The sequence below is a fragment of the Pongo abelii genome, chromosome 5 (assembly GCF_028885655.2).
Source record: "Pongo abelii isolate AG06213 chromosome 5, NHGRI_mPonAbe1-v2.0_pri, whole genome shotgun sequence".
Classification (NCBI taxonomy): domain Eukaryota; kingdom Metazoa; phylum Chordata; class Mammalia; order Primates; family Hominidae; genus Pongo; species Pongo abelii.
Window position 1 is genome coordinate 74,209,676 of NC_071990.2, and position 25,502 is coordinate 74,235,177.

Sequence of the window (25,502 nt, forward strand, 5' to 3'; positions counted from 1 at the left end):
GGAGGCTGCCGTCCCCCTGGCCCTGCCTCCCCCTCCCAAAAAAAGAGTCACAGGCTTAATCCAGAAAGCTATTAAACAGAAAACTGTAGTGGCTGAGCTAGGCTATGGGAACCAGGCTTGGTTTTAATCCTAGCTCTATTACTTACCAAATGTGTGATCTGGGAAGAGGAAATGAAGTAGGCACATAAAATAAGGCTTGATGTACAGTTAGTGTTTACTTAATGCTGGCTATTAACATGCATAAATGTAGGTATTAATAATACCTCCCCATTTCAGATCAAGCACTTAAACAAGCATATGGAACAATTCCAAAGAGCAAGAATTTAAATCAAGCCACAAACTTCATGTGAATAGAACCTGTGTTTTCATTAGTAGCAGCACATAGTAAGGTACTAATGAAGATTTAGTGACTGATCTGAGTATCTGACATCTTTAATGCAGTGTAGCTCTATAACAAAGCCAACATGTCAAGAACCATTCCGTGATTTCTTTCTACTGCTGATATAAGGCTGATGAAGATAAGTAGCAGGGTCAACAAAAGCACTTTGCAAAGAAAAAGACACAAAGCAAACTCCTACTTTTCCTTATTTAGGGTACCAATTTGCAGTTTATCTGTGGAATTCTAGGATTTCATGTACATTCCAGCAGTATTGTCCCTGAAGGTCACAGGTTGGAGTGGAGAAAGTGAGTGATGTGTACCCAAATGTTACTCAGCAACATTATTAAAGTCAAATATAAAGATTTTTGGAGAGATTTATTTTGTTTAGAGAGAAACCCTCTTTCCTGCTTGAATGCTCTGCTGGTGAATGATAGAGGAGATTCATCTAAGTATGAACTAGTACCTTCGTGAGCACTGAAAATGGGTGAAAATTTATTTATTTATTTATTTTTAATTAATTTTTTTTTTTTTTTGAGACGGAATTTCGCTGTCGCCCAGGCTGGAGTGCAGTGGCGCGATCTCGGCTCACTGCAGGCTCTGCCCCCTGGGGTTCACACCATTCCCCCGCCTCAGCCTCCTGAGTAGCTGGGACTACAGGCGCCCACAACCTCGACCGTCTAATTTTTTGTATTTTCAGTAGAGACAGGGTTTCACCGTGTTAGCCAGGATGGTCTCGATCTCCTGACCTCGTGATCCGCCCGCCTCGGCCTCCCAAAGTGCTGGGATTACAGGCGTGAGCCACCGCGCCCGGTCAAAAATTTATTATTTTTTATTTATTTATTTTTTTGAGACGGAGTCTTGCTCTTGTTGCCCAGGCTGGAGTGGAATGGCATGATCTCAGCTCACTGCAAACTCCACCTCCCAGGTTCAAGCAATTCTCCTGCCTCAGCCTCCTGAGTAGCTGGGATTATAGGTGTGTGCTACCATGCCCAACTAATTTTTGTATTTTTAGTAGAGACAGGGTTTCACCACATTGGCCAGGCTGGTCTCGAACTCCTCACCTCAGGTGATCCACCTGCCTCAGCCTCCCAAAGTGCTGGGATTACAGGCATGAGTCACTGCGCCCAGCCTGCAAATGTACTTCTAAAAAGAATACTAGCTTTTCTTTCTGTACTGTCTCCTTGTGTGATAAGCAACATAAAATGAAGTATATATAACTTAATTATAAACAAATGATGAATACACATTTATCAATTCCACTATAACATAAGGCAGGCAAAATGACTTATGCAGCTTAGGTTGGGCATGTGTACATTCAGAAAAGAATGTCCTAAGAACTCTCTTGCAGCTGTAACTCTATAAGTGATATAGGGTTATAAATAATACTTGTATAAAAGCTATTTAGAAAATTTAAAACAGTTTAATTTTCTGTTATATAAAACAGGTTTTTCCAAATTTTCTTTAAGCGTGGTATGTTTATAGAGGGAATGGAAGAACTACTTTTCAAACAGATGAAGGTGTATTACGGCATAGCAGTAGTAGCTATATTTACAAGTTATTGCCCAATCAGTTCCTGGGAAAACACAAAAAGAAAGTGATTCAGAGTATACACGAACAAAGTATGGTTTCTGTAGGATGAAAAAAGACCTTTTAATATTTTTACTTGCAAGTATTTTAGGATAATTAAAATTGTTTCCTTAAAAAATAGCACCTACCGTTTGATTATGATGAACTTTTATGGGAGCAGAATGCTCTGGACACGCCTTGGAAGTTCTATTATCTTCTAAAGTTGTATTTGAATCTACCATATCCACTAACGCAACACTCAGATTCACACGTAATGCATACACAATGAAGAAACCAAAAAAGGCCAAAATTGCTAAGTTGTAACGAGCAGAGCAGCACACTGGAGCTGAAATAAAGATTGGGGAAAATTTTTATTTATTTAAAAATTTTTATTTTTAGAGACAGGGTTTCGCCATGTTGCTCAGGCTGGTCTTGAACTCCTGGGGTCAAGCCATCCACCCACCTCAGCCTCCCAAAGTGCTGTGATTATAGGCATTGGCCAGCACACCCGGCTGCTTTAATTAAAAGAGTTAATTACATGATATTGTCTAAATAATGAAAAAGGTTGCTTTTTAAAAGTACAAAAATAATTATGAAAAAATGTTAAAGAATATTCTTAGATTAAGCAAATCTAAGAAACATTTATCAAAGATTAGCTGTTCCTCATATCTGTAGTTTTGGTAAAAATTTCACACGAGAGCCTGAACTATAAGAAAGTTCATTAAAACATGGAGGTAGTAGTTTTATCACCTTTGCTGAGAAAAAGATCTATTCCAGATTCAAACTGAACCCCTACTCCTTGTCAGCTGGCAAAGATATACGGCATGAGAAAAGCAGGTAAGGAGGTTTAATGGCATTACTATTTCTGAAAAACTATCTGAAACATGGTCAATAAGTACTTGAGTACTTACAATGACATGATATATTACTGATTATGAGTTAGTAGCCATTTCATTGTTAAATGTAGCATAGCAAAAAAAATTTACTGCCAAGGGTAGGGCATGAAATCTCTCTTGATAAATTTCTTACCTCGAAGAGTATCCTCAAAGGCTGGGTTTGAATCAGAAGCCATGATTAATACTTAAAGCCATCATAAACTAAATGCATTTAAGAATCTAGAAGCAAACTTGCAGAACCTATGACAGTTGCAGCATCTGTGACAGTTGCTCAGTAGTTATCAAGCGTAAAGGGCTCACAGTAAAAAGGGAAATCAGTGAACGTACCACGATGATTTTAAAAAAAAGGATGCCGGGCACAGTGGCTCACGCCTGTGATCCCAGCACTTTGGGAGGCCGAGGCGGGCGGATCACCTGAGGTCGGGAGATCGAGACCATCCTGGCTAACACGGTGAAAACCCGTCTCTACTAAAAATACAAAAAATTAGCCGGGCGTGGTCGCGGGCGCCTGTAGTCCCAGCTACTCGGGAGGCTGAGGCAGGAGAATGGCGTGAACCCGGGAGGCGGAGCTTGCAGCGAGCCGAGATCGCGCCACTGCACTCCAGCCTGGGCGACAGAGACAGAGACTCCGTCTCAAAAAAAAAAAAAAAAAAAAAAAAAAAGGAATGCAGAGTAGGTTGGAGGAACCAATAAAAGGATCATGTGAGAGGAGGAGTTTTGACCTATTTATTACTCTAACTGTGGGCTTATGCATAGTTTCTCTTTTTTCTTCTTTTACTGAGTTGCAGAATTGGAGAGGGATGGGATTCAGGATGCTGATTAAGGATAATCAACCTCTTAGTAACAAAGAGAAATTAGCTAATCCAGAGTCTGAACATCTTTAGGTTTAGTAAACTCTGAGTGGCTGATAAATACCTCTTTAAAGATATAAACATGTATTTCATTAAGCAATGACATATTAAAATTAAAATTAAATGAAAATATGTGTGCTTTTATTTGGTAATGACACATCAACATCATATAAATGTGTGTATGTTTTTCCCCTACTTAAGAATCCTGGTGTTTTCATTAACCTAGCATCAAAGGAGAGAATATATTTTACAGAATACAAAAGTCTTGATACTGGCTCAGATGAACTAATTTAGACTGAAACATTAATGAATATGCACAACTATACTTAGGTTTATATTAATATATTATGATCCAACTCACTTTTCTGTATGCCCTCCTATGTTTAACAACTGCTATTATTATTTTTTTCCCTGTGTAAGATTTACTTCTTTTAACAGGAAACTTTTCATTTGGCATTCTTAAATCCTTTCTTCAGGGGTACAGCTATGAAATTTATGGTACCACTACCATAGTTAGATCCAGATCTGTAAGAACTGAATTTCTAAAGTTCTATTCACATTGTCTCTATTACTAGAATCTAGGCGAATTTGCTTTCTGCTGCAACCAAACGGGCAGTTGTCCAGTTAATGACAGTTTGGATATTGTGAGGCATGTTTGTAAAAAAACACATTTTCTTTTTTCTTTTTTTTTTTTTAGAGACAGGGTCTTGCTCTGTTGCCCAAGCTGGAGTACAGGGGGTGATCATAACTTTCTGTAACCTCGAATCCCTGGGCTCAAGTGATCCTCTCACCTCAGCCTCTTGAGTAGCTGGGACTAAAGGCATATGTCAGCATATCTGACTAATTTTAAAATTTTTACTTGTAGAGTCAGGGTCTCACTATTTTGCCCAGGCTGGTCTTGAACTTTTGGCTTCAAGCAATCCTCCCCTCTCAGCCTGCCAAAGTACTGGGATTATAGACGTGAGCCACTGTGCCCAGCAGAACACGTTTTCTTTATCATTGTCAGGTGATATTACCTAGAAGTCTAGCAGGGGGACTCGAAAATCTCGCTAAATTCGTGCATTAAAATGTGTTACTTCGAGCAATTTGGAGCAAGAAAAATCCAGATTTATGTACTATGTCTGTTTTGTCAATGCAGCATTTAAAAAGATCATTACCTATTTCAGCAAAGGAGTGATGAGATGTGATCTATGGTTTAAAGAGCTTATCTGGTTGATGGTTTAAAGAGCTCATCTGGTCCCTGTATGGAGACTATAGAAAGGAGAAGTGTGAAGGGTGTAAGGAATGTACAGTCAGGGAGATCACTTAAAGGACTACTGTAGCTTTCCAGCTAAGAGATGAAAGTGGCTTAAACTAGAGTGAAAGCAGCAGTGAAGAAAAATGGGCAGATTTGAGATGTTTAAAGGCAGAATTAACACGCCTTGCCCAAATGTTAGATGTGGGAGTAAGTGAAGTGGAGGGATGAAGTTATTAGTAATTCTCTTACTCTAAAAAACTGTATTTTATGCTACTGTAACTTGTAATGTTATTACTTCATTCTATCCTTATTTGCAGTTATCTTATTTTACTGTATGTTATTAGTTTTCCCTAAGTGATGCTTTATTTGGACTATGATATACCTTATCATGTGAATTACAAGGGGCTAGACGGTTGAGAAGTGAAAGAAAGGTAAGTAAAATGATTTCAAATTACTCGTGGTATTACTTGGAAATCTAACCTACAAGTTATAGATCAGGCAACTTTAACTTTTGGGTGCATAGTCAATAATCAGAAAATAAAAAGCGGCCAGGTACGGTGGCTCACGCCTGTAATCCCAGCACTTTGGGAGGATGAGGCGGGCGGATCACCTGAAGTCAGGAGTTTGTAGACCAGCCTGGCCAACATGGTGAAACCCTGTCTCCACTAAAAATACAAAAATTAGCCGGGCATGGTGGCAGGCACCTGTAATCCCAGCTACTTGGGAGGTTGAGGCAGGAGAATCACTTGAACCTGGGAGTTGGACGTTGCAGTGAGCCGAGATCACGCCATTGCACTCCAGCCTGGGGGACAAGAGCGAGACTTCGTCTCAAAAAAAAAAAAAAGAAAATAAAAAGCCAACTCAGGTGTCACAAAGTATATTACTATGAGATTCTAAGAAATATTAAAAATAAACAATTACTAGCTAATAAAATGGTTGCTGATTACAAATATATTCAATCAGAAAATTTTTATTTCAAGAAGGTATAGCAGTAAAGAAAAACATGCCTGTGAATGTGAATATTCTTTGAAATTGATCCAACAAAAGCATGCTTGCACGACCAAGAGAGAGAACATCCATTGAGCATCAAGTTCAAAGCAAAATCATGCTTGCATAAGGAACATGGCACCCATCAAAAACAAACATCAGCTTCTAAAATATGTTTTAAACTTAGGAATGTGTGTGGGTGTAACTGAAAGTACACAGGCTAATTTAGAGTGGGACCTGGGAATGAATCTCGTTTCTGATTTTTCACTGGCTGTGTGCTTTTGTAGAAATTACTTAATAGTTTTCATCCTCAGGTTTCCTAGCTATAATATGAGAGACCACCATCTACTCACTGGGCTGCATGGGGATTAAATGAAATACTGCAAGACATTATAGCAGGCACTTAGTAAAAAGGATTTCTTCCTCCTTTTTATCTGGAGAAAGTTATGCAAATAAGACAAAGTACTATGTACATATATATAAAAAGGAACAAAAGAGGCACATTAATCTGACAGAGGGGACAGTGGAGACAGTCAGAGAAGGCCTCTTGGAGAAGTCTTCTTCAAGGAGCAGGAAGTCACCAGTAGGGACAGATGGAACAATCCAAGCAAAGGCAGCAGCATGTACAGAGGTATGGAAATGAGACAGATAAACATAGGGAGAGCAGGACATTCTAAATGATCTGTAGTATCTAGATTATGTACTGTAGTAACTCTAAGAACTAACACTATTGAGTGGGATAGTGGATATTAAGTTTAATAACATAAAATAATATGTAATTTTTTTTTTTTTTGGAGATGGAGTCTTTCTCCGTCTCCCAGGCTGGAGTGCAGTGGCACGATCTCGGCTCACTGCAACCTCCATCTCCCAGGTTCAAGCAATTCTCCTGCCTCAGCTTCCCAAGTAGCTGGGACTACAGGCATGCACCACCACGCCCAGCTAATTTTTGTAGTTTTGGTAGAGATGGGATTTCACCACGTTAGCCAGGCTGGTCTCAAACTCCTGACCTCAGGCAATCCGCCCACCTTGGCATCCCAAAGCGTTGGGATTACAGGCGTGAGCCACCATGCCTGGACAATAATAGATAGTATTTATTACAAGCCGGGCATGGTGGCTCACACTCGTAATCCCAGCACTTTGGGAAGCTGAGATGGGGGAGGATTGCTTGAGCCCAGGAGTTCAAGACCAGCCTGGGCAACATGGTGAAACCCCATCTCTACAAAAAATTTCAAAATTAGCTGGTTGCGGTGTTGTGCACCTGTAATCCCAGCTACTTGGGAGGCTGAGGTGGGAGGATGGCTTGAGTCTGGGAAGTTGAGGCTGCAGTGAGCTGTGATTGTGCCACTGCACTTCAGCCTGGGCAACAGAATAAGACTGTCTCAAAAAACAAATATTACTAAGCACTTTCTATATGCTTGGCACTAGTCCAAGTATTTTGCCTGAATTAGGGTTATGATAAGGATTCACTGAGTTAGTAATGTAAAATACTTAGAAGAGTGCTTGGCACAGAGTAACTGTGAATTATTATGTTTTTTTTCTGGAAATTAGGTTATTTCTTAGGAATTGAGGTTAGTTCTCATTTGTGAGAAATTGGGATCTGGGAAAAGTAAGAAGTTGTTGAAGAGAGTGGGGGCATGAGGTTCTCAGTGAAACACAGGAATGCTGAGCAGATACCCGTACAGAACTGGTGGGAACAATCTGCCCTAGGGTGTAACTTCATAAGCACTGCATGCCTGTGCTCAGGAGTAGGCACTAAGAAAGCAGATAGCTAGCACTGAGATGGATGTGATGACAAAGCAGGGGGCAAGCGAATTGAGAGTATTGGCAAGAAATTAAAGTGTTGGGCTGGGTGCTGTGGCTCATGCCTGTAATCCTGGCACTTTGGGAGGCTGACGCAGGAGGATCGCTTGAGCCCAGGAGTTTGAGACCAGCCTGGGCAACTAAGTGAGACCTTGTTTCTACAAAAAAAATAGAAAAAAAGGCCAGGCGTGGTGGCTCACGCCTGTAATCCCAGCACTTTGGGAGGCTGAGGCAGGCGGATCATGAAGTCAGGAGATCGAGACCATCCCAGCTAACACGGTGAAACCCCGTCTGTACTAAAAATAGAAAAAATTAGCCGGGTGTGGTGGCGGCCGCCTGTAGTCCCAGCTACTAGGAGGCTGAGGCAGGAGAATGGTGTGAACCCGGGAGGTGGAGCGTGCAGTGAGCTGAGATAGCGCCACTGCAGTCCAGCCTGGGCAAAAGAGCGAGACTCCGTCTCAAAAAAAAAAAAAAAAAAAAAGTAAAAAATTAGCCAGGTGTGGTGGCACATGCCTGTAGTCCCAGTTCTTCAGGAGGCTTAGGTAGGAGGGTCACTTGAGCCTGGGAGGTTGAGGCTGCAGTAAGACCTGTTTGTGCCACTGCATTCTAGCCTGGGCAACAGAGCGAGACCCTGAAAAAAAAAAAGAAAATAAAGTATTGGACTTTGATTATAACCCAAGAAGAAAGCAAAATGGAGAGGTCTGAAAGTTTAGGAAAATATACACTAGAATATAAAAGTCTATAAGGGCAGGAGCTTTTGTTCTGTTTTGTTTACTTCTTTGTATCTCCAGTGTCTAGAGCAATGTATGGGAGAATTAGCATGCTGACACAATTCTACTTTCTACACTTTGTATTCTACTTATGGAATACTCATGACAGTAATTAAGACAGACAGACTCATAATCCTATCAAACCTTCAGATCTACTAATTACCAATTTACAGTAAACCAGGAGGGCAGAAGATGTTAAAGGACAACACAGGGATATAAAATTGCAAGGAAAAGAAAAAGGAGCAGGGCAGGGGAAACAAATTAAAAGAGACAAAAAGCATTTCAATCATTTGGAAGGTATGGACATTATTGAGATCCTGTTTGAACACACTATAAAAAATGGGAACATAGGCCAGGCCCAGTGGCTCACACCTGTAATCCCAGCACTTTGGGAGGCCAAGGCGGGTGGATCACCTGAGGTCAGAAGTTAGAGACCAGCCTTGCCAACATGGTGAAACTCCGTCTCTACTAAAAATACAAAAATTAGCTGGGTGTGGTGGCATGGGCCTGTAATCCCAGCTACTCGGGAGGCTGAGGCAGGAGAATCACTTGAACTGGGGAGGCGGAGGCTGCAGTGAGCCGAGATCGCATCACTGCACTCCAGCCTGGGCGACAGAGCAAGACTCCGTCTCAAAAAAAAAAAATAAATAAATAAATCAGGACATAATTGAGGAAATATGAACACTGAGTATTTTGTAAGTATTATTATTATTTTTTGAGACGAAGTCTTGCTCTTGTCCCCCAGGCTGGAGTGCAGGGGCGTGATCTCGGGTCACTGCAAGCTCCGCCTCCTGGGTTCACGCCATTCTCCTGCCTCAGCCTCCCCAGTGGCTGGGACTACAGGCGCCCGCCACCACGCCCGGCTAATTTTTTTTATTTTTAGTAGAGACGGGGTTTCACCTTGTTAGCCGGGATGGTCTCAGTCTCCTGACCTCAGGTGATCCGCCCACCTCGGCCTCCCAAAGTGCGTAAGTATTATTTTTATTTGCTGTGATAATGGTACTGTAGTTATGTTAAAAAGAGTCCTTATCTTTTAGAGGTAAATAACTGAAATATTTACATATGAAATGACATGGTATGTGGGATTTGCTTCAAAATACACAGTATGTATGAGCATAAGGCAAGACTGGCCATGAATTGATAACTCTTTAATCTGGGTGCTGGTTACGTGGGGGCTCATTATATACTTCTCTTAATTGCCATATATGCTCCTCCTCTATAAAACTTATCATATTCTAAATAGCAAAAACAGTATGTTACTACTATTTCCACTTCACTTGCTTTCCAGTGGGTATGTAAAGAGGGAAAATAAAAAAGGAAATGGTTATAACAAAGGTAGCCACCTCAAGCCAGGAAGGACAGGGCCAGTACCATAAGATCCATATACTCAACACATGAATCAAGTAGGGATTGTTTTTAAAAGCGATGCTATAAGCTACTTTTTTTAAAATCAACTTTATTGAAGTATAATTTACATGATAAATGTATACATTTGTCCATCTCAATCTTTATTGAGTTGTATAACTTTTCAATCCACATCTCTGCCAACATTTGGTATTATCAGCCTTTTGGATTTTAGCTATTCTACTGGGTGTATAGTGCCTCGTTGTAGTTTTAATCTGCATTTTCCTGAGAATAATGTTTAACATTTGTGCTAAATTTTGATTATACATATACATATTTTTCAATTGTAACAATGTAATAGTCTCTGGCAAATATCTTATTATTATAACTTTTATTTCTGTATTTCTATATTATTTTATGAGGAATATTATGCAATTTGAACACTACAAGCCACAGAAAATGATCAGTTTATGGAACTAAGTCCAACTTCCAGGTAAAACGTAACTATGGTATGGTATTTACAGTTTGCGTTGACTAAAATAAGCTCCCAGCTGCCAGATGGAGCTATAATGTTGCCACCTCTACTGCCACCATCTGGTAACATTAAAAACAAATAAAAATATAGAAACTATACAATTCTGGGTCAGCCAAAGTCAAATTTCCAATGCAACTCTCTCACACACAGATCTTTGAAACTATAAAATGCGTTCAAACTGATTTGTTCTTTAGTGTTCGTTACTTTTAAATAAACTATATTACAAAATTGTCAAATAGCAAAATATTTCAATTTTCTCAAATTCAGGGAAGATGCTTTATGAAGCACCTGCTTTTCGATTTGTTCCAAGACCTTTGGCAAATTACGTTAGAACTCTATAGGTATCTTGAGGATAACTGAACCTTTTCCTAACTTAAATCATAGACTGCCAGACGGAAAAAAAAATGTCCTCGATGTTTTTAGTCTCTTACTGCACAATGTCAAGATATTCGCTGGGTTATACAATAATTGCCCTCTGCATACTCACAAATGTTAACTCCAGTTCTTTTTTCTCTTCCCTCTCCGCCTAAGAAGCTACCAGGTCACATGCTGGCGGATACGCAGTGGCGGAAACCTAGCGGTGACAGGGAAGGACAGCCCTCTGCCTACTGATCTGCAGGTTTCGCCTCCAGTTTGCTCTTACACCGGGGACCTCCGCTCGGACCTTAGCCCATTCATTTGATGATTCTCTCCCAGTTCGTTCTTCCACTGGGTCCCTTGCTCAGCACTACCCAAAATAACCACCATCTCAGCGCCCGCTGCACTGCCGCTCCCCGCCCCCGCCCCGTGGGGCTGCACCTGCCGAGGCCCAGGTTCGGCTCCGCGATCACGGTCGCGGCCCCCGGGGTCTCCGAGGGGCTTCTGCGCACCGAGGCAGGCGGGACTGAGCGGGACTCTGAACGGGCTCCCCTCCTAATGTCCCTCGCGCCTGAGCAGCTCCGGTCCCGCCGGCGCAGGGTGCGGGTACCCGGGCCATGCCGGCCCAGAGACCGCCGGCCCAGAGACCGCCGCCCACTCGAAGCCCCTGGACGGCCCCGCCGCTTACCGGCTCTGGCCCGTGGGGCACTAGGCAGAAGAGGCGTGCGGTCCGTGTTCTCTTCGCCATCGTTCCGGGCCAGGTCTCGAACCGGAGACCTCATGACGCCTACGTGGAGCAGGGGTACTCGCCACCTGGCAGAGAAAGGCGCGCCGGCCCGACAGCCCGAAGCCCCCGGGCCGAGCTGGCTGGACCGGGCGGGGCGGGGGCGATGACACCGCCCCGCGGCCACGTCTAGTCCCCGCGGTCCCGCCCAGAGGCGGCCGCGCCGACTCCGCCCCCGCCGCCATCTTAGGTGTGGGCAACTCTGGCGTGGGTTGGGCTAGGGAAGCAGAGTTCCGGGAGTTCTCGTAGGATTGGCGCAAAGTGAGCCCGCCCCGCCGGTCTACGCATGCCGGGGAGCTGTTGTTCGAACTACCGTCTCTCCCGCTCTTGCACCTCCTTGTAAAGTGCAGGGGCCGCCCTTCCCGCAGCGAGGATGAGTGGGAGCTTGCGGGCGGGCAGTGGGGACTTGAATTGCACATAATTAAGGGGAGGGCTTCGACCGAACTAGGGAAGTGGGTGGTGTGCATTTCACAATTTGACATTCACTTGTTAGCAGTCAGTTGCCATACTGTTAGCAACCTTTGTACGATCTACCCCGTGACTGTGACGGCATATTGTCCCTAAAATAGCTTTTTTTTTTTTTTTTTCTCCCAGACAGGGTCTTGCCCTGTTGCCCAAGATGGAATGCAGTGGCGCAATCGCAGCTCACTGCAACCTCCAACTCCAGGACTCAAGGGATTCTCTTCAGCTCCCCCAAGTAGCTGGGACTACAGGGGCATGCCACCACATCTGGCTAATTTTGTTTCTACTTTTTATTTTTGTAGAGGCGTGGTCTTATTATATTGCCCAGGCTGGTTTCGAACTCCTGGGCTCAAGCAATCCTCCTCGGCCTCCCAAAGTGCTGGGATTACAGGCGTGAGCCACTGCTCCTGGTCCTAAAATAGCTTTTAGGTGGAAAAACAGCAATGGAAATTTGTTGAGTCCTATGATGTTGCTGGTTTTATAGGTAAAAATAATCAACATAGGTAGTTTCATATAGTTCGACCTATGGAATCCTCTGATGTATGTGTGCATGTTATATCTCCACGATAGAATTTGGATAGATTGTGCTAGCATTTGCGGACTCTGAGAAAGTGAAACTAGGAAAACCCAGCTTGCCTTGGCAGGGCGGATCTGGATCCGCTAATAAAGGCTGTCTCTGTGGAGGTAGAAAATAAGATGTAGATGCTCTCGGAGAGTTTGGTGTAGACAGGGAAGACCCGCAAGCCACTAATTCAGTAAACCAGGTTAGAAGCTTAGTGAGGTCCACGTGAGAACAAAGGGGAGGGTCCTTTACCTAGAAGGGAGGGCGAGGATTTCTGTAGGCATCCCTACCTGCAGATCAGTAAATGCTAGGGAAGTTCTCAAGTTAAAGCAGCAAATCAAGCCTTGTTTCTGAGTTACTGAATTACCATGTAGATTTTTACACTCTCTAAGGGTTGTAGAAAAATGCAATTTTCAAACTTGATTATGCAGAGTCACCTGGCAAATCCTTTTAAAATGTAGATTCAGATTCAGCAGATCTGGTGTGATTGTTAATTTTATGTATTAACTTGCTGGATGTCTTTGGATGAGGTTAACACTAAAATCATTGAACTTTGTGTAAATATGGCTGCCTTCCATAATCTGGGTGGGCTTCCTTCAATCAGTTGAAGGCCTGTCTAGAATAAAAAATCCGACTCCCCCACTTCTCTTCTCCAAGCAAGGGAGACTTCTACAGCAGAGTGTCCTCAGACTTGATCTGCACCACAGGTCCTCCTGGGTCTCCAGGCATGTACACCATCATCTGTTTTGGGTCTGTAGTCGGCCAGCCTATATTGTGAAAGCCAAAACTTTATTACCCAAACTACCCAATTGGGGCTGTTTCTCTGAGAAGCCCAGTACATCTGGGATGGGCCTGAGATTCTGTATTGCTAACAAGCTCCCAGATGACCAAGGTTATAGATAACTTGGGCCAGGGAATATAGGTTGCAACAGACTTGAAAGACTTCAAACCAGAGGAATTCTTTTTTTAAATATTTCTTATTTTAGAAATTTTAGGTTTACATAAAAGTTGCAAAGATAGTACAGTGAGTTCTCCATACCCTTTGCTTAGTTTGACCTATTATTAAGATCTTACATTAGTATCATGCATATATCATAACTAACGAGCCGGTATAGATAATTATTAACTGAAGTTCATACTTAATTTGCATTTCTTTAATTTTTACCTAATATCTTTTTTTGGTTCCAGGATCTCATCCAGGATGCCACATTACACGTCTCCTTAGGCTCCTCTAGATTGACAGTTCCTGACTTTCATTGCTTTTGCTGACCTTGACAGTTTTGTAGAGTACTGGTAGGTTTTGTAGAAAGTGTCTTAATGTGGGTTGTCGAATTTTTTTTTGAGACGAAGTCACGCTCTGTCGTCCAGGCTGGAGTGCAGTGGCACGATCTCGGCTCACTGCAACCTCCACCTCCCAGGTTCAAGCGATTCTCCTGCCTCAACCTCCCGAGTAGCTGGGACTATAGGTGTGTGCCACCACGCCTGGCTTTTTGTATTTTTAGTAGAGACGGGGTTTCACCATGTTTGCCAGGATGGTCTCCATCTCCTGACCTTGTGATCCCCTGCCTCAGCCTCCCAAAGTGCTGGGATTGCAGGCCTGAACCACCGCCCCTGGCCTGAATGTTTTTCTTATAATTAGACTGGGGTTATGGATTTTTGAGGGAAAGGTCATAGAGGTAAAGGGCCATTCTCATCATGTAATGTCAAGGGAATGTGCTGTCAACTTATTTATCACTGATGATTATCACTAGTGATGGTAAGCCTCATCACATGCCTGAGGTCGTGTTTGTCAGGTGTTTTCACTGTGAAGTTAACTCATTTCCCCCCGGCCTTACTTTTCTCTTTGGAAGGAAATCAGTATGTGCAGCCTTCACTTAAGGGGTGGGGAGTTATCTATACTCCACCAGTTTCAGGGGGAGAATTCTTTTGTTTGGGAGATTTGTTTATTCTCCTACATTTATTTACTTATTCAGTCATTTATTTTTATTAGTATGATATCATGGTTACTTATTTTATACTTTGGGTTATACTCCCAACACTATGTTATTTATTTTGTTGCTCAAATTGTTCCAGCTTTAGTGACTAAGAGCTCTTTCAGTTGGCTCTTGTGTCTTGCATGCCTCCATTGTTGTATTTTTTGAGCATTCCCTTACTTTCTGGTACAACAAGATGTTCCAGGCTCATCTTGTGTATTGTCTACCCCTGCCATTTCTATAAGGAGAATGATATTACAAACTAAGATCTGAGCATTGAGTGTACTTCTTCCTATTGCAGTGTCATTGATTCTAGGTTCAGAGGAGGTACTTTGGTTTTTGTTTTGTTTTATAGTCTTCCCAAGAAGATTTTGAGACAGGATCTTACTCTGTCACCTAAGCTTGAGTACAGAGGTGTGATCACGGCTCCGTGTAGGCTCCACCTCCTGGGCTCAAGTGATCCTCCTACCTCAGCCTCCCCGGTAGCTGAGACCACAGGCATGTGCCACCACCCCCTGCTAATTTAAAAAAATTTTTGTTAGAGACAGGGCCTCCCTGTGATGCCCAGGCTAGGCTCAAGCAGTCCTCCTGCCTTGACCTTCCAAGGTATTGATATGATAGGTGTGAACCACCATGCCTGGCCCCAAGAAGATTAAAAAAAAAAAAGTATGATGACACATTTTTTCCCCCTTATATCTGGCATTTATTTCCTGATTGCACACTACCATAGAAGATCATTGTTGGTGTTATTTATTTATTATTATTATTTTTTTGAGACAGAGTTTCACTCTTGTTGCTCAGGCTGGAGTACCGTGGTGCAATCTCAGTTCACTGCAACCTCGTGGGTTCAAGCGATTCTCCTGCCTTAGCCTCCGGAGTAGCTGGGATTACAGGTGCCCACCACCACGCCCAGCTAATTTTTTGTATTTTTAGTAGAGATAGGGTTTCACCATGTTGGCCAGGCTGGTCTTGAACTCCTGACCTCAGGTGATCCAACCATCTTGGCCTCCCAAAGTGTTGGGATTACAGGTGTGAGCCTCCATGCCTAGCCTATTTTTTTTTTTTCTCCTTTCCTGGTCTTTTTTTTTTTTCTTACATGGTTTGTTTGAATCTGGATCCATTCATGTTCAGATCTCACATACCGTAGAAATCTCTCACATGTCTTTATGTTTTCTTCTTGCAATTTCTCTTTCTTTCTTTCTTTCTTTCTTTCCTTTCTCTCTTTCTCTCTTTCTCTCGCTCTCGCTCTTTCTTTCTTTTTTTTTATGGAGTTTTGCTCTTGTTGCCCAGGCCGGAGTGCAGTGGCACGATCTTGGCTCAGTGGAACCTCCACCTCCCAGGTTCAATCAATTCTCCTGCCTCAGCCTCCCGAGTAGCTGGGACTACAGGTGTGTGCCACCACGCCCGGCTAATTTTTGTATTTTTAGTAGAGACGGGGTTTTGCCATGTTGGCCAGGCTGGTCTCAAACTCCTGACCTCAGGTAGTCTGCCCGCCTTGGCCTCCCACAGTGGTGGGATTATAGGCATGAGCCACTGCGCCCAGCCTCATATTTATTCTTTAGTTGATACTTTTCCTTTATCAACACTTTAGACTAGCACTGTTCAGTAGAAATATAATGCAAGCCATAGATGTAATTTTAAATTTTCTAGTAGCCACATTAAAAAAGTAAAACAAAGCAAAACAAAAATGGGGAAATTAATTGTATAACATGCATTTTTAATCCAATATATCAGTTCAACATGTAATCAATATAAAATGATTAATGAGATAAGCTCTTTTGTTGGTACTAATTTTTTTTTATTTTTTATTTATTTATTTTTTTGAGACGGAGTCTCGCTCTGTCACCCAGGCTGGAGTGAAATGGCATGATCTTGGCTCACTGCAACCTCCACCTCCCAGGTTCAAGCAATTTTCCTGCCTCAGCCTCCTGAGTAGCTGGGATTACAGGCACCTACCACCACACCTGGCTAATTTTTGTATTTTTAGTAGAGACGGGGTTTCACCATGTTGACCAGGCTGGTCTCGAACTCCTGACTTCAGGCTATCTGCCCGCCTCGGCCTCCCAAAGTGCTGGGATTACAGGCGTGAGCCACCATGCCCGGCCTGGTACTAAATTTTTGAAACCCAGTGTATATTTTATACCTATGGCACATCTCCATTAGGACCAGCCACATTTCAAGTGCTCAATAGCCACATTGTGTCTGGGTCTACCATATTGGACAGCATAGTTCTAGACCATGTGAGGGCTTACACTCTCTGTCTCTCCCATCCCCCATCCTGTCTTTGGATGGGAAAGGAACACCTTTTGGATAGAGTATCTAGTTCAAAAGCCTCTAGCTGTTTTTCTTAGTTTCTTCTTCCCTCAAATGAAGATAATAATAGAAACATTTTCATAGGGGTGTTGTAAGAATTAGATAATTAGATAATGCCTGTAAATTACAGTACTGTACCTGGTGGGTACTGTACTGTAATTATTACATTTCAATATATGTTAGCCATTAGCATTTTTTTTTTGAGACGGAGTTTAACCTTCATTACCCAGGCTGGAGTGCAATGGCGTGATCTCGGCTCACTGCAACCTCCACCTCCTGGGTTCCAGCGATTCTCCTGCCTCAGCCTCCTGAGTTGCTGGGATTGCAGGAGCCTGCCACCACACCCAGCTAATTTTTGTTATTTTTAATGGAGATGGGGTTTCAGCATGTTGGCCAGGCTGGTCTTGAACTCCTGACCTCAGATGATTCACCCCCACTTGGCCTCTCAAAGTGCTGGGACTACAGGCGTGAGCCACCGTACTTGGCCATTACCATTTTTTTAGAGTTAAACTTGCTTTGCAAAATGAGCTTACCTATCTTAGGAACAACCCGTTTGATTTTAATTATATCTCTTTTAGGATACATATCATTTTCTGTATGGAATTTTATAGTTAGTAGTTGATTGTTTAATGTTTTAGTTTCCTTTTATAACTATAGGTTTCCTAGGAGCTGGAACCAAGTCTTATTTATTTTTTGCAACCTGAGCAGATCCCAATTCTCGTCCTTTCACTGTGTTCATTGTGTTTCACAGTGCCTCATCATATTGGCCTTAGTGAAATTTTCAAGTATGTAGGAATATATGGGGAATAAAAAGTTAAATGGAGGGGCAGATATTTAAATCACCAATTTAGTAATTAATTAGTTTTTGAGACGGCGTCTCACTCTGTTGTCCAGGCTGGAGTGCAGTGGTGCAATCTGTGCTCACTGCAACCTCCACCTCCAGGGTTCAAGCAGTTCTGTCTCAGCCTCCTGAGTAATTGGGATTACAGGCACCTGCCACCACACCTGGCTAATTTCTGTATTTTTAGTAAAGACAGGTTTCACCGTGTTGGCCAGGCTGGGCTCGAACTCCCGATGTCAAGTGATCCGCCTGCCTCGGTCTCCCAAAGTGCTGGGATTACAGGCGTGAGCCACTGTACCCAGCCTGAACCATTAATTTAGACTTGGTAAACTTGGTAAAGGAATTTTTTGATGAACAATATGGTTCTATAAAATAATCCTTTTTTACCTGTGATCCCAGCACTTTGGGAGGCCGAGGCAGGCAGATCACCTGAGGTCAGGAGTTCAAGACCAGCCTGACCAACATGGAGAAACCCCGTCTCTACTAAAAATACAAAATTAGCCGGGTATGGTGGCTCATGCCTGTAATCCCAGCTACTTGGGAGGCTAAGGCAGGAGAATTGCTTGAACCCAGGAGGCGGAGGTTGCCGTGAGCCGAGATCATGCCATTGCACTCCAACCTGGGCAAAAAGAGTGAAACTCTGTCTCAAAAACAAAAAAAAATTATAATAATAATCCCTTTTTTAATACCAGCTTTTCCTCTAAAATAAATTATAATAAATTATAAAGATTATTGGCCAGGCGTGGTGGCTCACACCTGTAATACCAGCACTTTGGGAAGCCGAGGTGGGAGGATTGCTTGAGTCCAGGAGTTCGAGACCAGCCAGGACAACAAAGCAAGACCCCCATCTCTATAAAACAAACAAAACCTAAAAGAAAAAACTGGCCAGGCGTGGTGGCTCACGCCTGTAATCTCAGCACTTTGGGAGGCTGAGATGGGCAGATCACCTGAGGTCAGGAGTTCTAGACCATCCTGGCCAACATGGTGAAACTCCGTCTCTACTAAAAATACAAAAATTAGCCAGGCATGGTGGTGGGTGCCTGTAATTTCAACTATTCGGGCTCAAGCAATCCGCCTGCCTTGGCCTCCCAAATTGCTGGGATTACAGGCATGAGCCACGGTGCTCGGCCTGTTATCCCTTTTAAAAACTTTTCAATAGTAGCTTATTGCTTAGATATTCACATTTTTGATTGTGCATCTCATCACTAAAAATTTTGAATATGCACTGATAAGGGCAGAACGAGATATCTTTCTTCACGCATCATAAGGGGCACAGCTGACACTCATATAATGAAAGGCAGGTTAACAAGATAAGATAACAGATAACAAGTTTAATCAAAGTTTTTTTTTTTTTTTTTTTTTTTGAGACGGAGTCTTGCTCTTTTGCCCAGGCTGGAGTGCAGTGGTGCAATCTCGGCTCACTGCAAGCTCTGCCTCCTGGGTTCACGCCATTCTCCTGCCTCAGCCTCCCGAGTAGCTGGGACTACAGGCGCCCGCCACCATGCCCGGCTAATTTTTTGTATTTTTATTAGAGATGAGGTTTCACTGTGTTAGCCAGGATGAGTCTCGATCTCCTGACCTCGTGATCCACCCGCCTCGGCCTCCCAAAGTGCTGGGATTACAGGTGTGAGCCACCGCGCCCGGCCAATTTAATCAAAGTTTTATGTGATATGGGAGCTTCAGAAATGAAGCTCCAAAGACCCAGGGCAAAGTGTCTCTTTTTATGCTTGGGTTCAGTGAAGAATGGAGAGCTGTGTAGAAATGTGATTGAATAAAAGGGTATGATCTAGTGGCAACAGACTGAGAGTGGGGAAACCCAGCAAAGCTTGTCATTTCAAAATCTTAGTCTCTGTGTAGCATTCTTTCCTCCTGGATGTGGGACAGGGTGCCTCTGGAATGAAGGCCTTCAAGGGAGAAAGGAGAAGTGACCTTTCTAGGTTTTATGGCTTGCTTTGGGGGACAGGGGTTCTAGTTTCTTTTTTTTTTTTTTTTTTTTCTGAGACAGAGTCTCACTCTGTCACCCAGGCTGGAGCACAGTAGCGCGATCTTGGCTCACTGCAAGCTCTGCCTCCCGGGTTCACACCATTCTCCTGCCTCAGCCTCCCAAGTAGCTGGGACTACAGTCGCCCGCCACCACGCCCAGCTAATTTTTTGTATTTTTAGTAGAGACGGGGTTTCACCATGTTAGCCAGGATGGTCTCGATCTCCTGACCTTGTGATCTGCCCGCCTCGGCCTCCCAAAGTGCTAGGATTACAGGCGTGAGCCACCGCACCCGGCCAGGAGGTTCTAGTTTCTATGACCTGCATTGGAGAAGAATAATCCTGGTTTTTCTATTACTCAGTTTGAAGAAGAAAGAGGATGGGGAGACAGGAGGGCAGGAGAAGGTCAGAGAGACCTTGTTTCTGAGATTGCTTCTGAGGCTTCCCAATCTCCTTTAGTTCAAAGTACTCAGCATGACAAAGTGCCATACTTTGGGATACCTTTTTCTGAGCCACAACCATATCCAATATGTATATATTTCTCTATAAAGTACACACACACTATAAACACTCAACAAACGCTTAAAAAGGATGAATTGCAGACTATTGATAAGCAGAATATATAAGGAACTCAAACAACTCAATGGCAAACCCCACAAATAATCCAATTTAAAAATAGGCAAAAGACCTGAATAGACATTTCTCAAAAGAGCACATACAAGTGACCAACAGGTATGTTAAAACATGCTCAGTATCACTACTTGTTAGGGAAATACATACCAAAACCGCAATGAGATATCATATCACCCTACTTAGAATGCCTATTACAAAAATACAAAAAAAATGACAAATTCTGGTGATGATGCAGGGAGAGGAATGCTTGTACACTGTTGTTGGGATGTAAAGTAGTACGGCCATTATGGAAAACAGTATGTAAGTTCCTCAAAAAACTAAAAATAGAAGTATCATATGATCTGGCAGTCCCACTGCTAGGTATATATCTAAAAGAGAGGAAATCAGTATATTGGGGAGATATCTCCACTCCCATGTTTATCGTAGCTCAGCTCTAGTCTCAGTAGCCAAGATATGAAATCAACCTGTGTCCATCAAGAGATGAATGGATAAAGAAAATGTGGTATGTATATATGATGGAATATTATTCAGCCATAGAGAAGAATAAAATCCTGTCATTTGCAACAACATGGATGGTACTCAAGGTCATTATGTTAAGTGAAATAAGCCAGGTGCAGAAAGACAAATTCATATGTTCTTACTCATATAGGGGAGCTAAAAAAGTGGATCTCATGGAGGCAGAGAATTGAATAGTAGTTACCAGAGGTTGGGAAGGGTAGGGAGAAGAGGGGATGAAGAGAAGTTGGTTAATGGGTACAAAAATACACTTAGATAGAAGCAATAAATTCTAGTATTCAATAGTATAGGAAGGAGACTATAGTTAACAAAAATATATTATGTATTTCACAATAGCTGGAAGAGAATCGGAATGATCCCCACACAAAGAAGAGATAAATGTTTGAGGTGATGGATATTCCAATTACAGTGATTTGATCATTACACATTGTATACAGGTATCAGAATATCATATGTACCCCCAAAATATGTATAACCATTAAATAGTAATAAAAAAGCTCATCTAAAGAATTAAAAAGGATGAGAAAAAATATAAATGCTCTGATTTTTTTCTGGGTCATTTGCCCATGCTCTCGGGTGAGTGCACCCCACTTTGGAGATCACTGTCTAGAGGATAAAATCAAAATTCTTTGGTATAGATCACAAGGCCTTTACAAACTGGCCCCAGCTGACATTTCCAGTCCCATCTTCCACAACTGTGGCCACCTGCTCTGTGCTGCACACGTTGTTCTATTCATTGAACTTCATAGATAGCATGTTTTCCTTGTGTTGTTTCCTCCACCTGTTTGCTTCTTTTGTGTATGGTAAGTTCTTATTTGTCCTTTGAGGCTAAAAGATAACCTTTTATTTAGTGATTGCTTGATAATCTCTCCCTTACTCTGTGCTCTTATGTATATTGTACACACCTTTGTTACAGCATACTGTGTTAAAGTTATCTAAGGCAGTTGAATAGTATGTAAGTCATTCCTTGAGAGCAGGAACCTTGACTTATTTTTCATTTCTTGCTTTAAGCAGAGATGAGCATTTATGGAGCCCCATATTATCTGTAAGGCACTGTCCTGGTTGCTATGGAGGGTATACACTATTAGTGGAGCAGATGGATACACAAGATGTATAAGCATGGTTTCTGCTTTCAAGGAGCTTATAAGTGAAAGGCACCTTGAAGGAAATATTTCTTAAAACTGTGCAAGGGAAATATAAAGTATTTTCCTAACAGTTATGGAAGTCAGAGGACATATTTTTATATCTATTATGCAAGTGGCATAAGATTATATCTATTTTTATATCTATTATGCAAGTGGCATAAGATTAATGTATTCCAGAAGAAGAGTGATTAATATTTTTAGCAAAGAGTTTCAATAATGGAATCTGGACATACTTTCCCATATCCTATTTCCTCTAGGCAGCTGTACTGTCAGATGTCCTCAGATAGTGTTCAAAATAGGAGAGGCATATGTGCATAGTTTTCTGTTTATCTTATGGCATGCACTCATTGTTTTTATAGCAGAATTTGGATTTCCTCAGTGCTTTTCAACTTAACAATTGGGTAGTTCTTGTGGCATACCCACAGAGACATGAATATTATTATAACCATTTTAAAGAGGAAAACTAAGAGATGGCAACCGAATGAAGTGATTTGTCCGAGGTTAGCGGCAGCCACTAGTACAATTCAGATTTATTGCCTTTCATAGTATTCAAATTCTAGGTGGTGCTTCTTCATAACTGTCTTAATTTTGTACATGTTGTATGTTATTTTTGCATCTTAAAACTTGGAGCACAATTTCACTTAGTCTTGGAAGTCATTTCAATGATAAGTATATAATATGTGTTCAATTGCTGATTACAAATTATGTGGCATTTTCTTTGTCAATTTCAGTTACTTGCTTTAGAGGAGCTGAAAACACAGCCACTGTAAATGTATACACACACACACACACACACACACACACATACACATTAGTAATGTTACATCTGTGAAAAGCTTGGAAGAGAGCAATCTTTCAAATTTAAACACATTGAAAAATATAAAAAGACTTGTCACAGTTTTATCTCTTTTTTTTTTTTTTGAGATGGAGTCTCACTCTGTTGCCCAGGCTGGAGTGCAGTGGTGTGATCTCGGCTCACTGCAACCCCCACCCCCTGGGTTTAAGTGATTCTCCTGCCTCAGCCTCCTGAGTAGCTGGGATTACAGGCGCCTGCCACTACGCCTGGCTAATTTTTGGTATTTTTAGTAGAGACGGGGTTTCACCATCTTGGTCAGGCTGGTTTTGAACTCCTGACCTTGTGATCCACCTGCCTTGGCCTTCCAAAGTGCTGGGATTACAGATGTAAGCCACCACACCGACCATTTTATCTTTTTGACTCCAGAGAATTTAAAATAAATCAAATTTTGCAGGTATTGTAAAATATTAGTGGAGTAGATAGAAAATCAGCTGGTAGAATCACACAAGAAACAGAATGACCTTTAGACATGAGCTAAAAGTGCATGCAAAGCAAGTAAAAATTGCAAGACTCAGGCAGATTAAAAGATTAAGGTTAAAATCTGTTCTTTTAAGTAATATGTGAAGCCAAAGAGGGCTGTTGAGTCAGCCTTTCCTGTTAATCCTTTTTGGTCTGAAATCTTTTCACACATCATATATTCATATTTTCTGACCAAGGAAATATACAGAGGCTCAGAAACTAATTGCTGTTGTTTTATAACAGGGAAAAAATCTCAAAATCAATGGAATTAAAAAAACTGCTATATTGAAGTATAAATGATATATGAAAATTGCACTATTTAATGTAGACAATTTTATGAGTCTAGACGTATACCCACATCTCTGAAACCATCACCGCAATTGAGGTAGTGGACACATACAGCACCTTCAAAAGTCTCCATATGCCTCTTTGGTTTCTTCTTGTGAGAACACCTAACATGAGATCTACCCTCTTAACTTTTTAAGTGCACAGTACAGTGTTACTAACTATAGGCACTGTGTTGTACAGCAGATCTCTAGAACTTATTCACATTGCTTAACTGAAGTTTTGTAGATATTAAACAAAAACTCCCTATTTTCTCCCCCTCTAACCCCTGGCAAGTTCATTCTATTTTTTGCTTCTATGTGTTTGACTATTTTAAATACCTCATACAAGTGGAATCATGCAGTATTTGAACTTCTGTGTCTCACTTATTTCGCTAAACATAATGTCTTCCAGGTTCACTTCATGTTGTCACAAATGACAGTATTGCCGTCTTTTTAAAAGCTGAATAATATTCCATAGTATGAATATACCAGATTTTCTTTAGCCATTCATCCGTAGATGAAAATTTGAGTTGTTGCCATGTCTTGGCTATTGTGAGTAATGCTACAATGAATATGAGAGTGCAGATATCTCTTCCATATACTGATTTCAATTCTTTTGGATATACACCCAGAAATGGGATTGCTGGATCATATGGTAGTTCTATTTTTAATTTTGTGAGGAGCCTCTATACTGTTTTCCATAGTGGCTGCATGATTTTACATTACTACCCTAAGCATACAAGGGTTCCCTTTTCTCCACATCCTTGCCAAAATTTGTTATCTTTTGTTTCTTTGATAATAGCCACCCTAACAGGTGTCAGATAATATCTCATTGTGGTTTTGATTTGCATTTCTCTGATGATTAGTGATGTTGAGCATGTTTTCAAATATCTGTTGGCCATTTATATGTCTTCTTTTGAGAAATGTCTATTCAAGTCCCTTGCCTATTTTTTAATATGATTATTTAGTTTTTTTTGCTACTTATATATTTTTGGTATTAACCTTTTATCAAATGTATAAGTTTGCAAATATTTTTTCCCATTTAGTAAGTTGTCCTTTCTCTCTGTTGTTTCCTTTGCTATGTAGAAGCTTTTTAGTTTGATGTAGTCCTGCTTGTCTAGTTTTCCTTTTGGCTTTTTTGTCTGTGCATTTGGTGTCATATTCAAGAAATAATTGCCAACACTCTGTATTTCTATGTTTTTTTCTAGGAGTTTTACAGTCCTGTTTTTTTTTTTAGTGCACTGCCCTAGGGAAATGGGATGGGTGGTTTATGGCAGTCTGATGACTCTGCGAGATTGGGAGAATGTACACAACCCTGAAATTACTCCTCCAGGAAGAGAGGAATGAATGTGCACATCATAAGAAACTATTTACTTACTTATTTATTTATTTATTCTTTAAGCACTGAGTATCACTTAGGACATAGAAAACATTTGAGAGGCTCCTAGGATCTCTAGCCTGGCCTATTGGTAAAGGTCTTTCTCCACTGAAGCCAGTCCATGAATCAATGGATTTTGATATTTCATGTTAAAACATCATCACAACCTACCAATTAATACAATATAGCTCTTTTTCTGATAAATATATTCTTTGAGTTTTATATAAATTCAATCATATTTAAGATGACAGTAGAGTTTATGATGTATAGAGAAGCTGTGATTAATTCTTTTGAAAAGAAATAGCTGGATTTTCATTTTTTAGGTGTTCTTTTAATAGGGCACATTTATACTGGTTTTTCCATTCAGTAATTTCAGTAAAATGAGAAATGTAGTCATGCTTAGTTTATCTTTATTTTTTTAATGAAAAGATTTAATACTTCACTGGCAAGTATCTAGAGCAGAGCAATAGTTTATCTATTTCATTCAATTCCTCATGAATAAAAATTGTAACCTTGTAAGTCAGTAGTTATAATGCAATGAATCAGAATATT

The 25,502-nt window shown here is 41.4% G+C and overlaps 1 protein-coding gene across 5 annotated transcripts in view; it reads right to left on the bottom strand.

The window, feature by feature from the left end:
* SLC17A5 (solute carrier family 17 member 5) overlaps positions 1-11,656 on the bottom strand; it is a 55,163-nt gene extending 43,507 nt beyond the window's left edge. For 2 of the 5 annotated variants that reach the window (XR_010140244.1, XM_024249026.3), the window contains exons 1-2: positions 11,411-11,656; positions 2,095-2,291 (exon numbers count right to left, since the gene is read on the bottom strand). Coding sequence is in view for 3 of the 5 variants with exons in the window: in XM_024249026.3 (XP_024104794.2) it covers positions 2,095-2,291; positions 11,411-11,504 (291 nt within the window). In the remaining 2 variants the exon portion in view is untranslated. Of the gene's footprint in view, positions 1-2,094; positions 2,292-2,974; positions 3,458-11,410 lie in introns of those variants that run through there. The other 3 variants (XM_024249027.3, XR_010140245.1, XM_054557756.2) reach the window with 3 other exon arrangements.
* Positions 11,657-25,502: the final 13,846 nt, after the last annotated feature.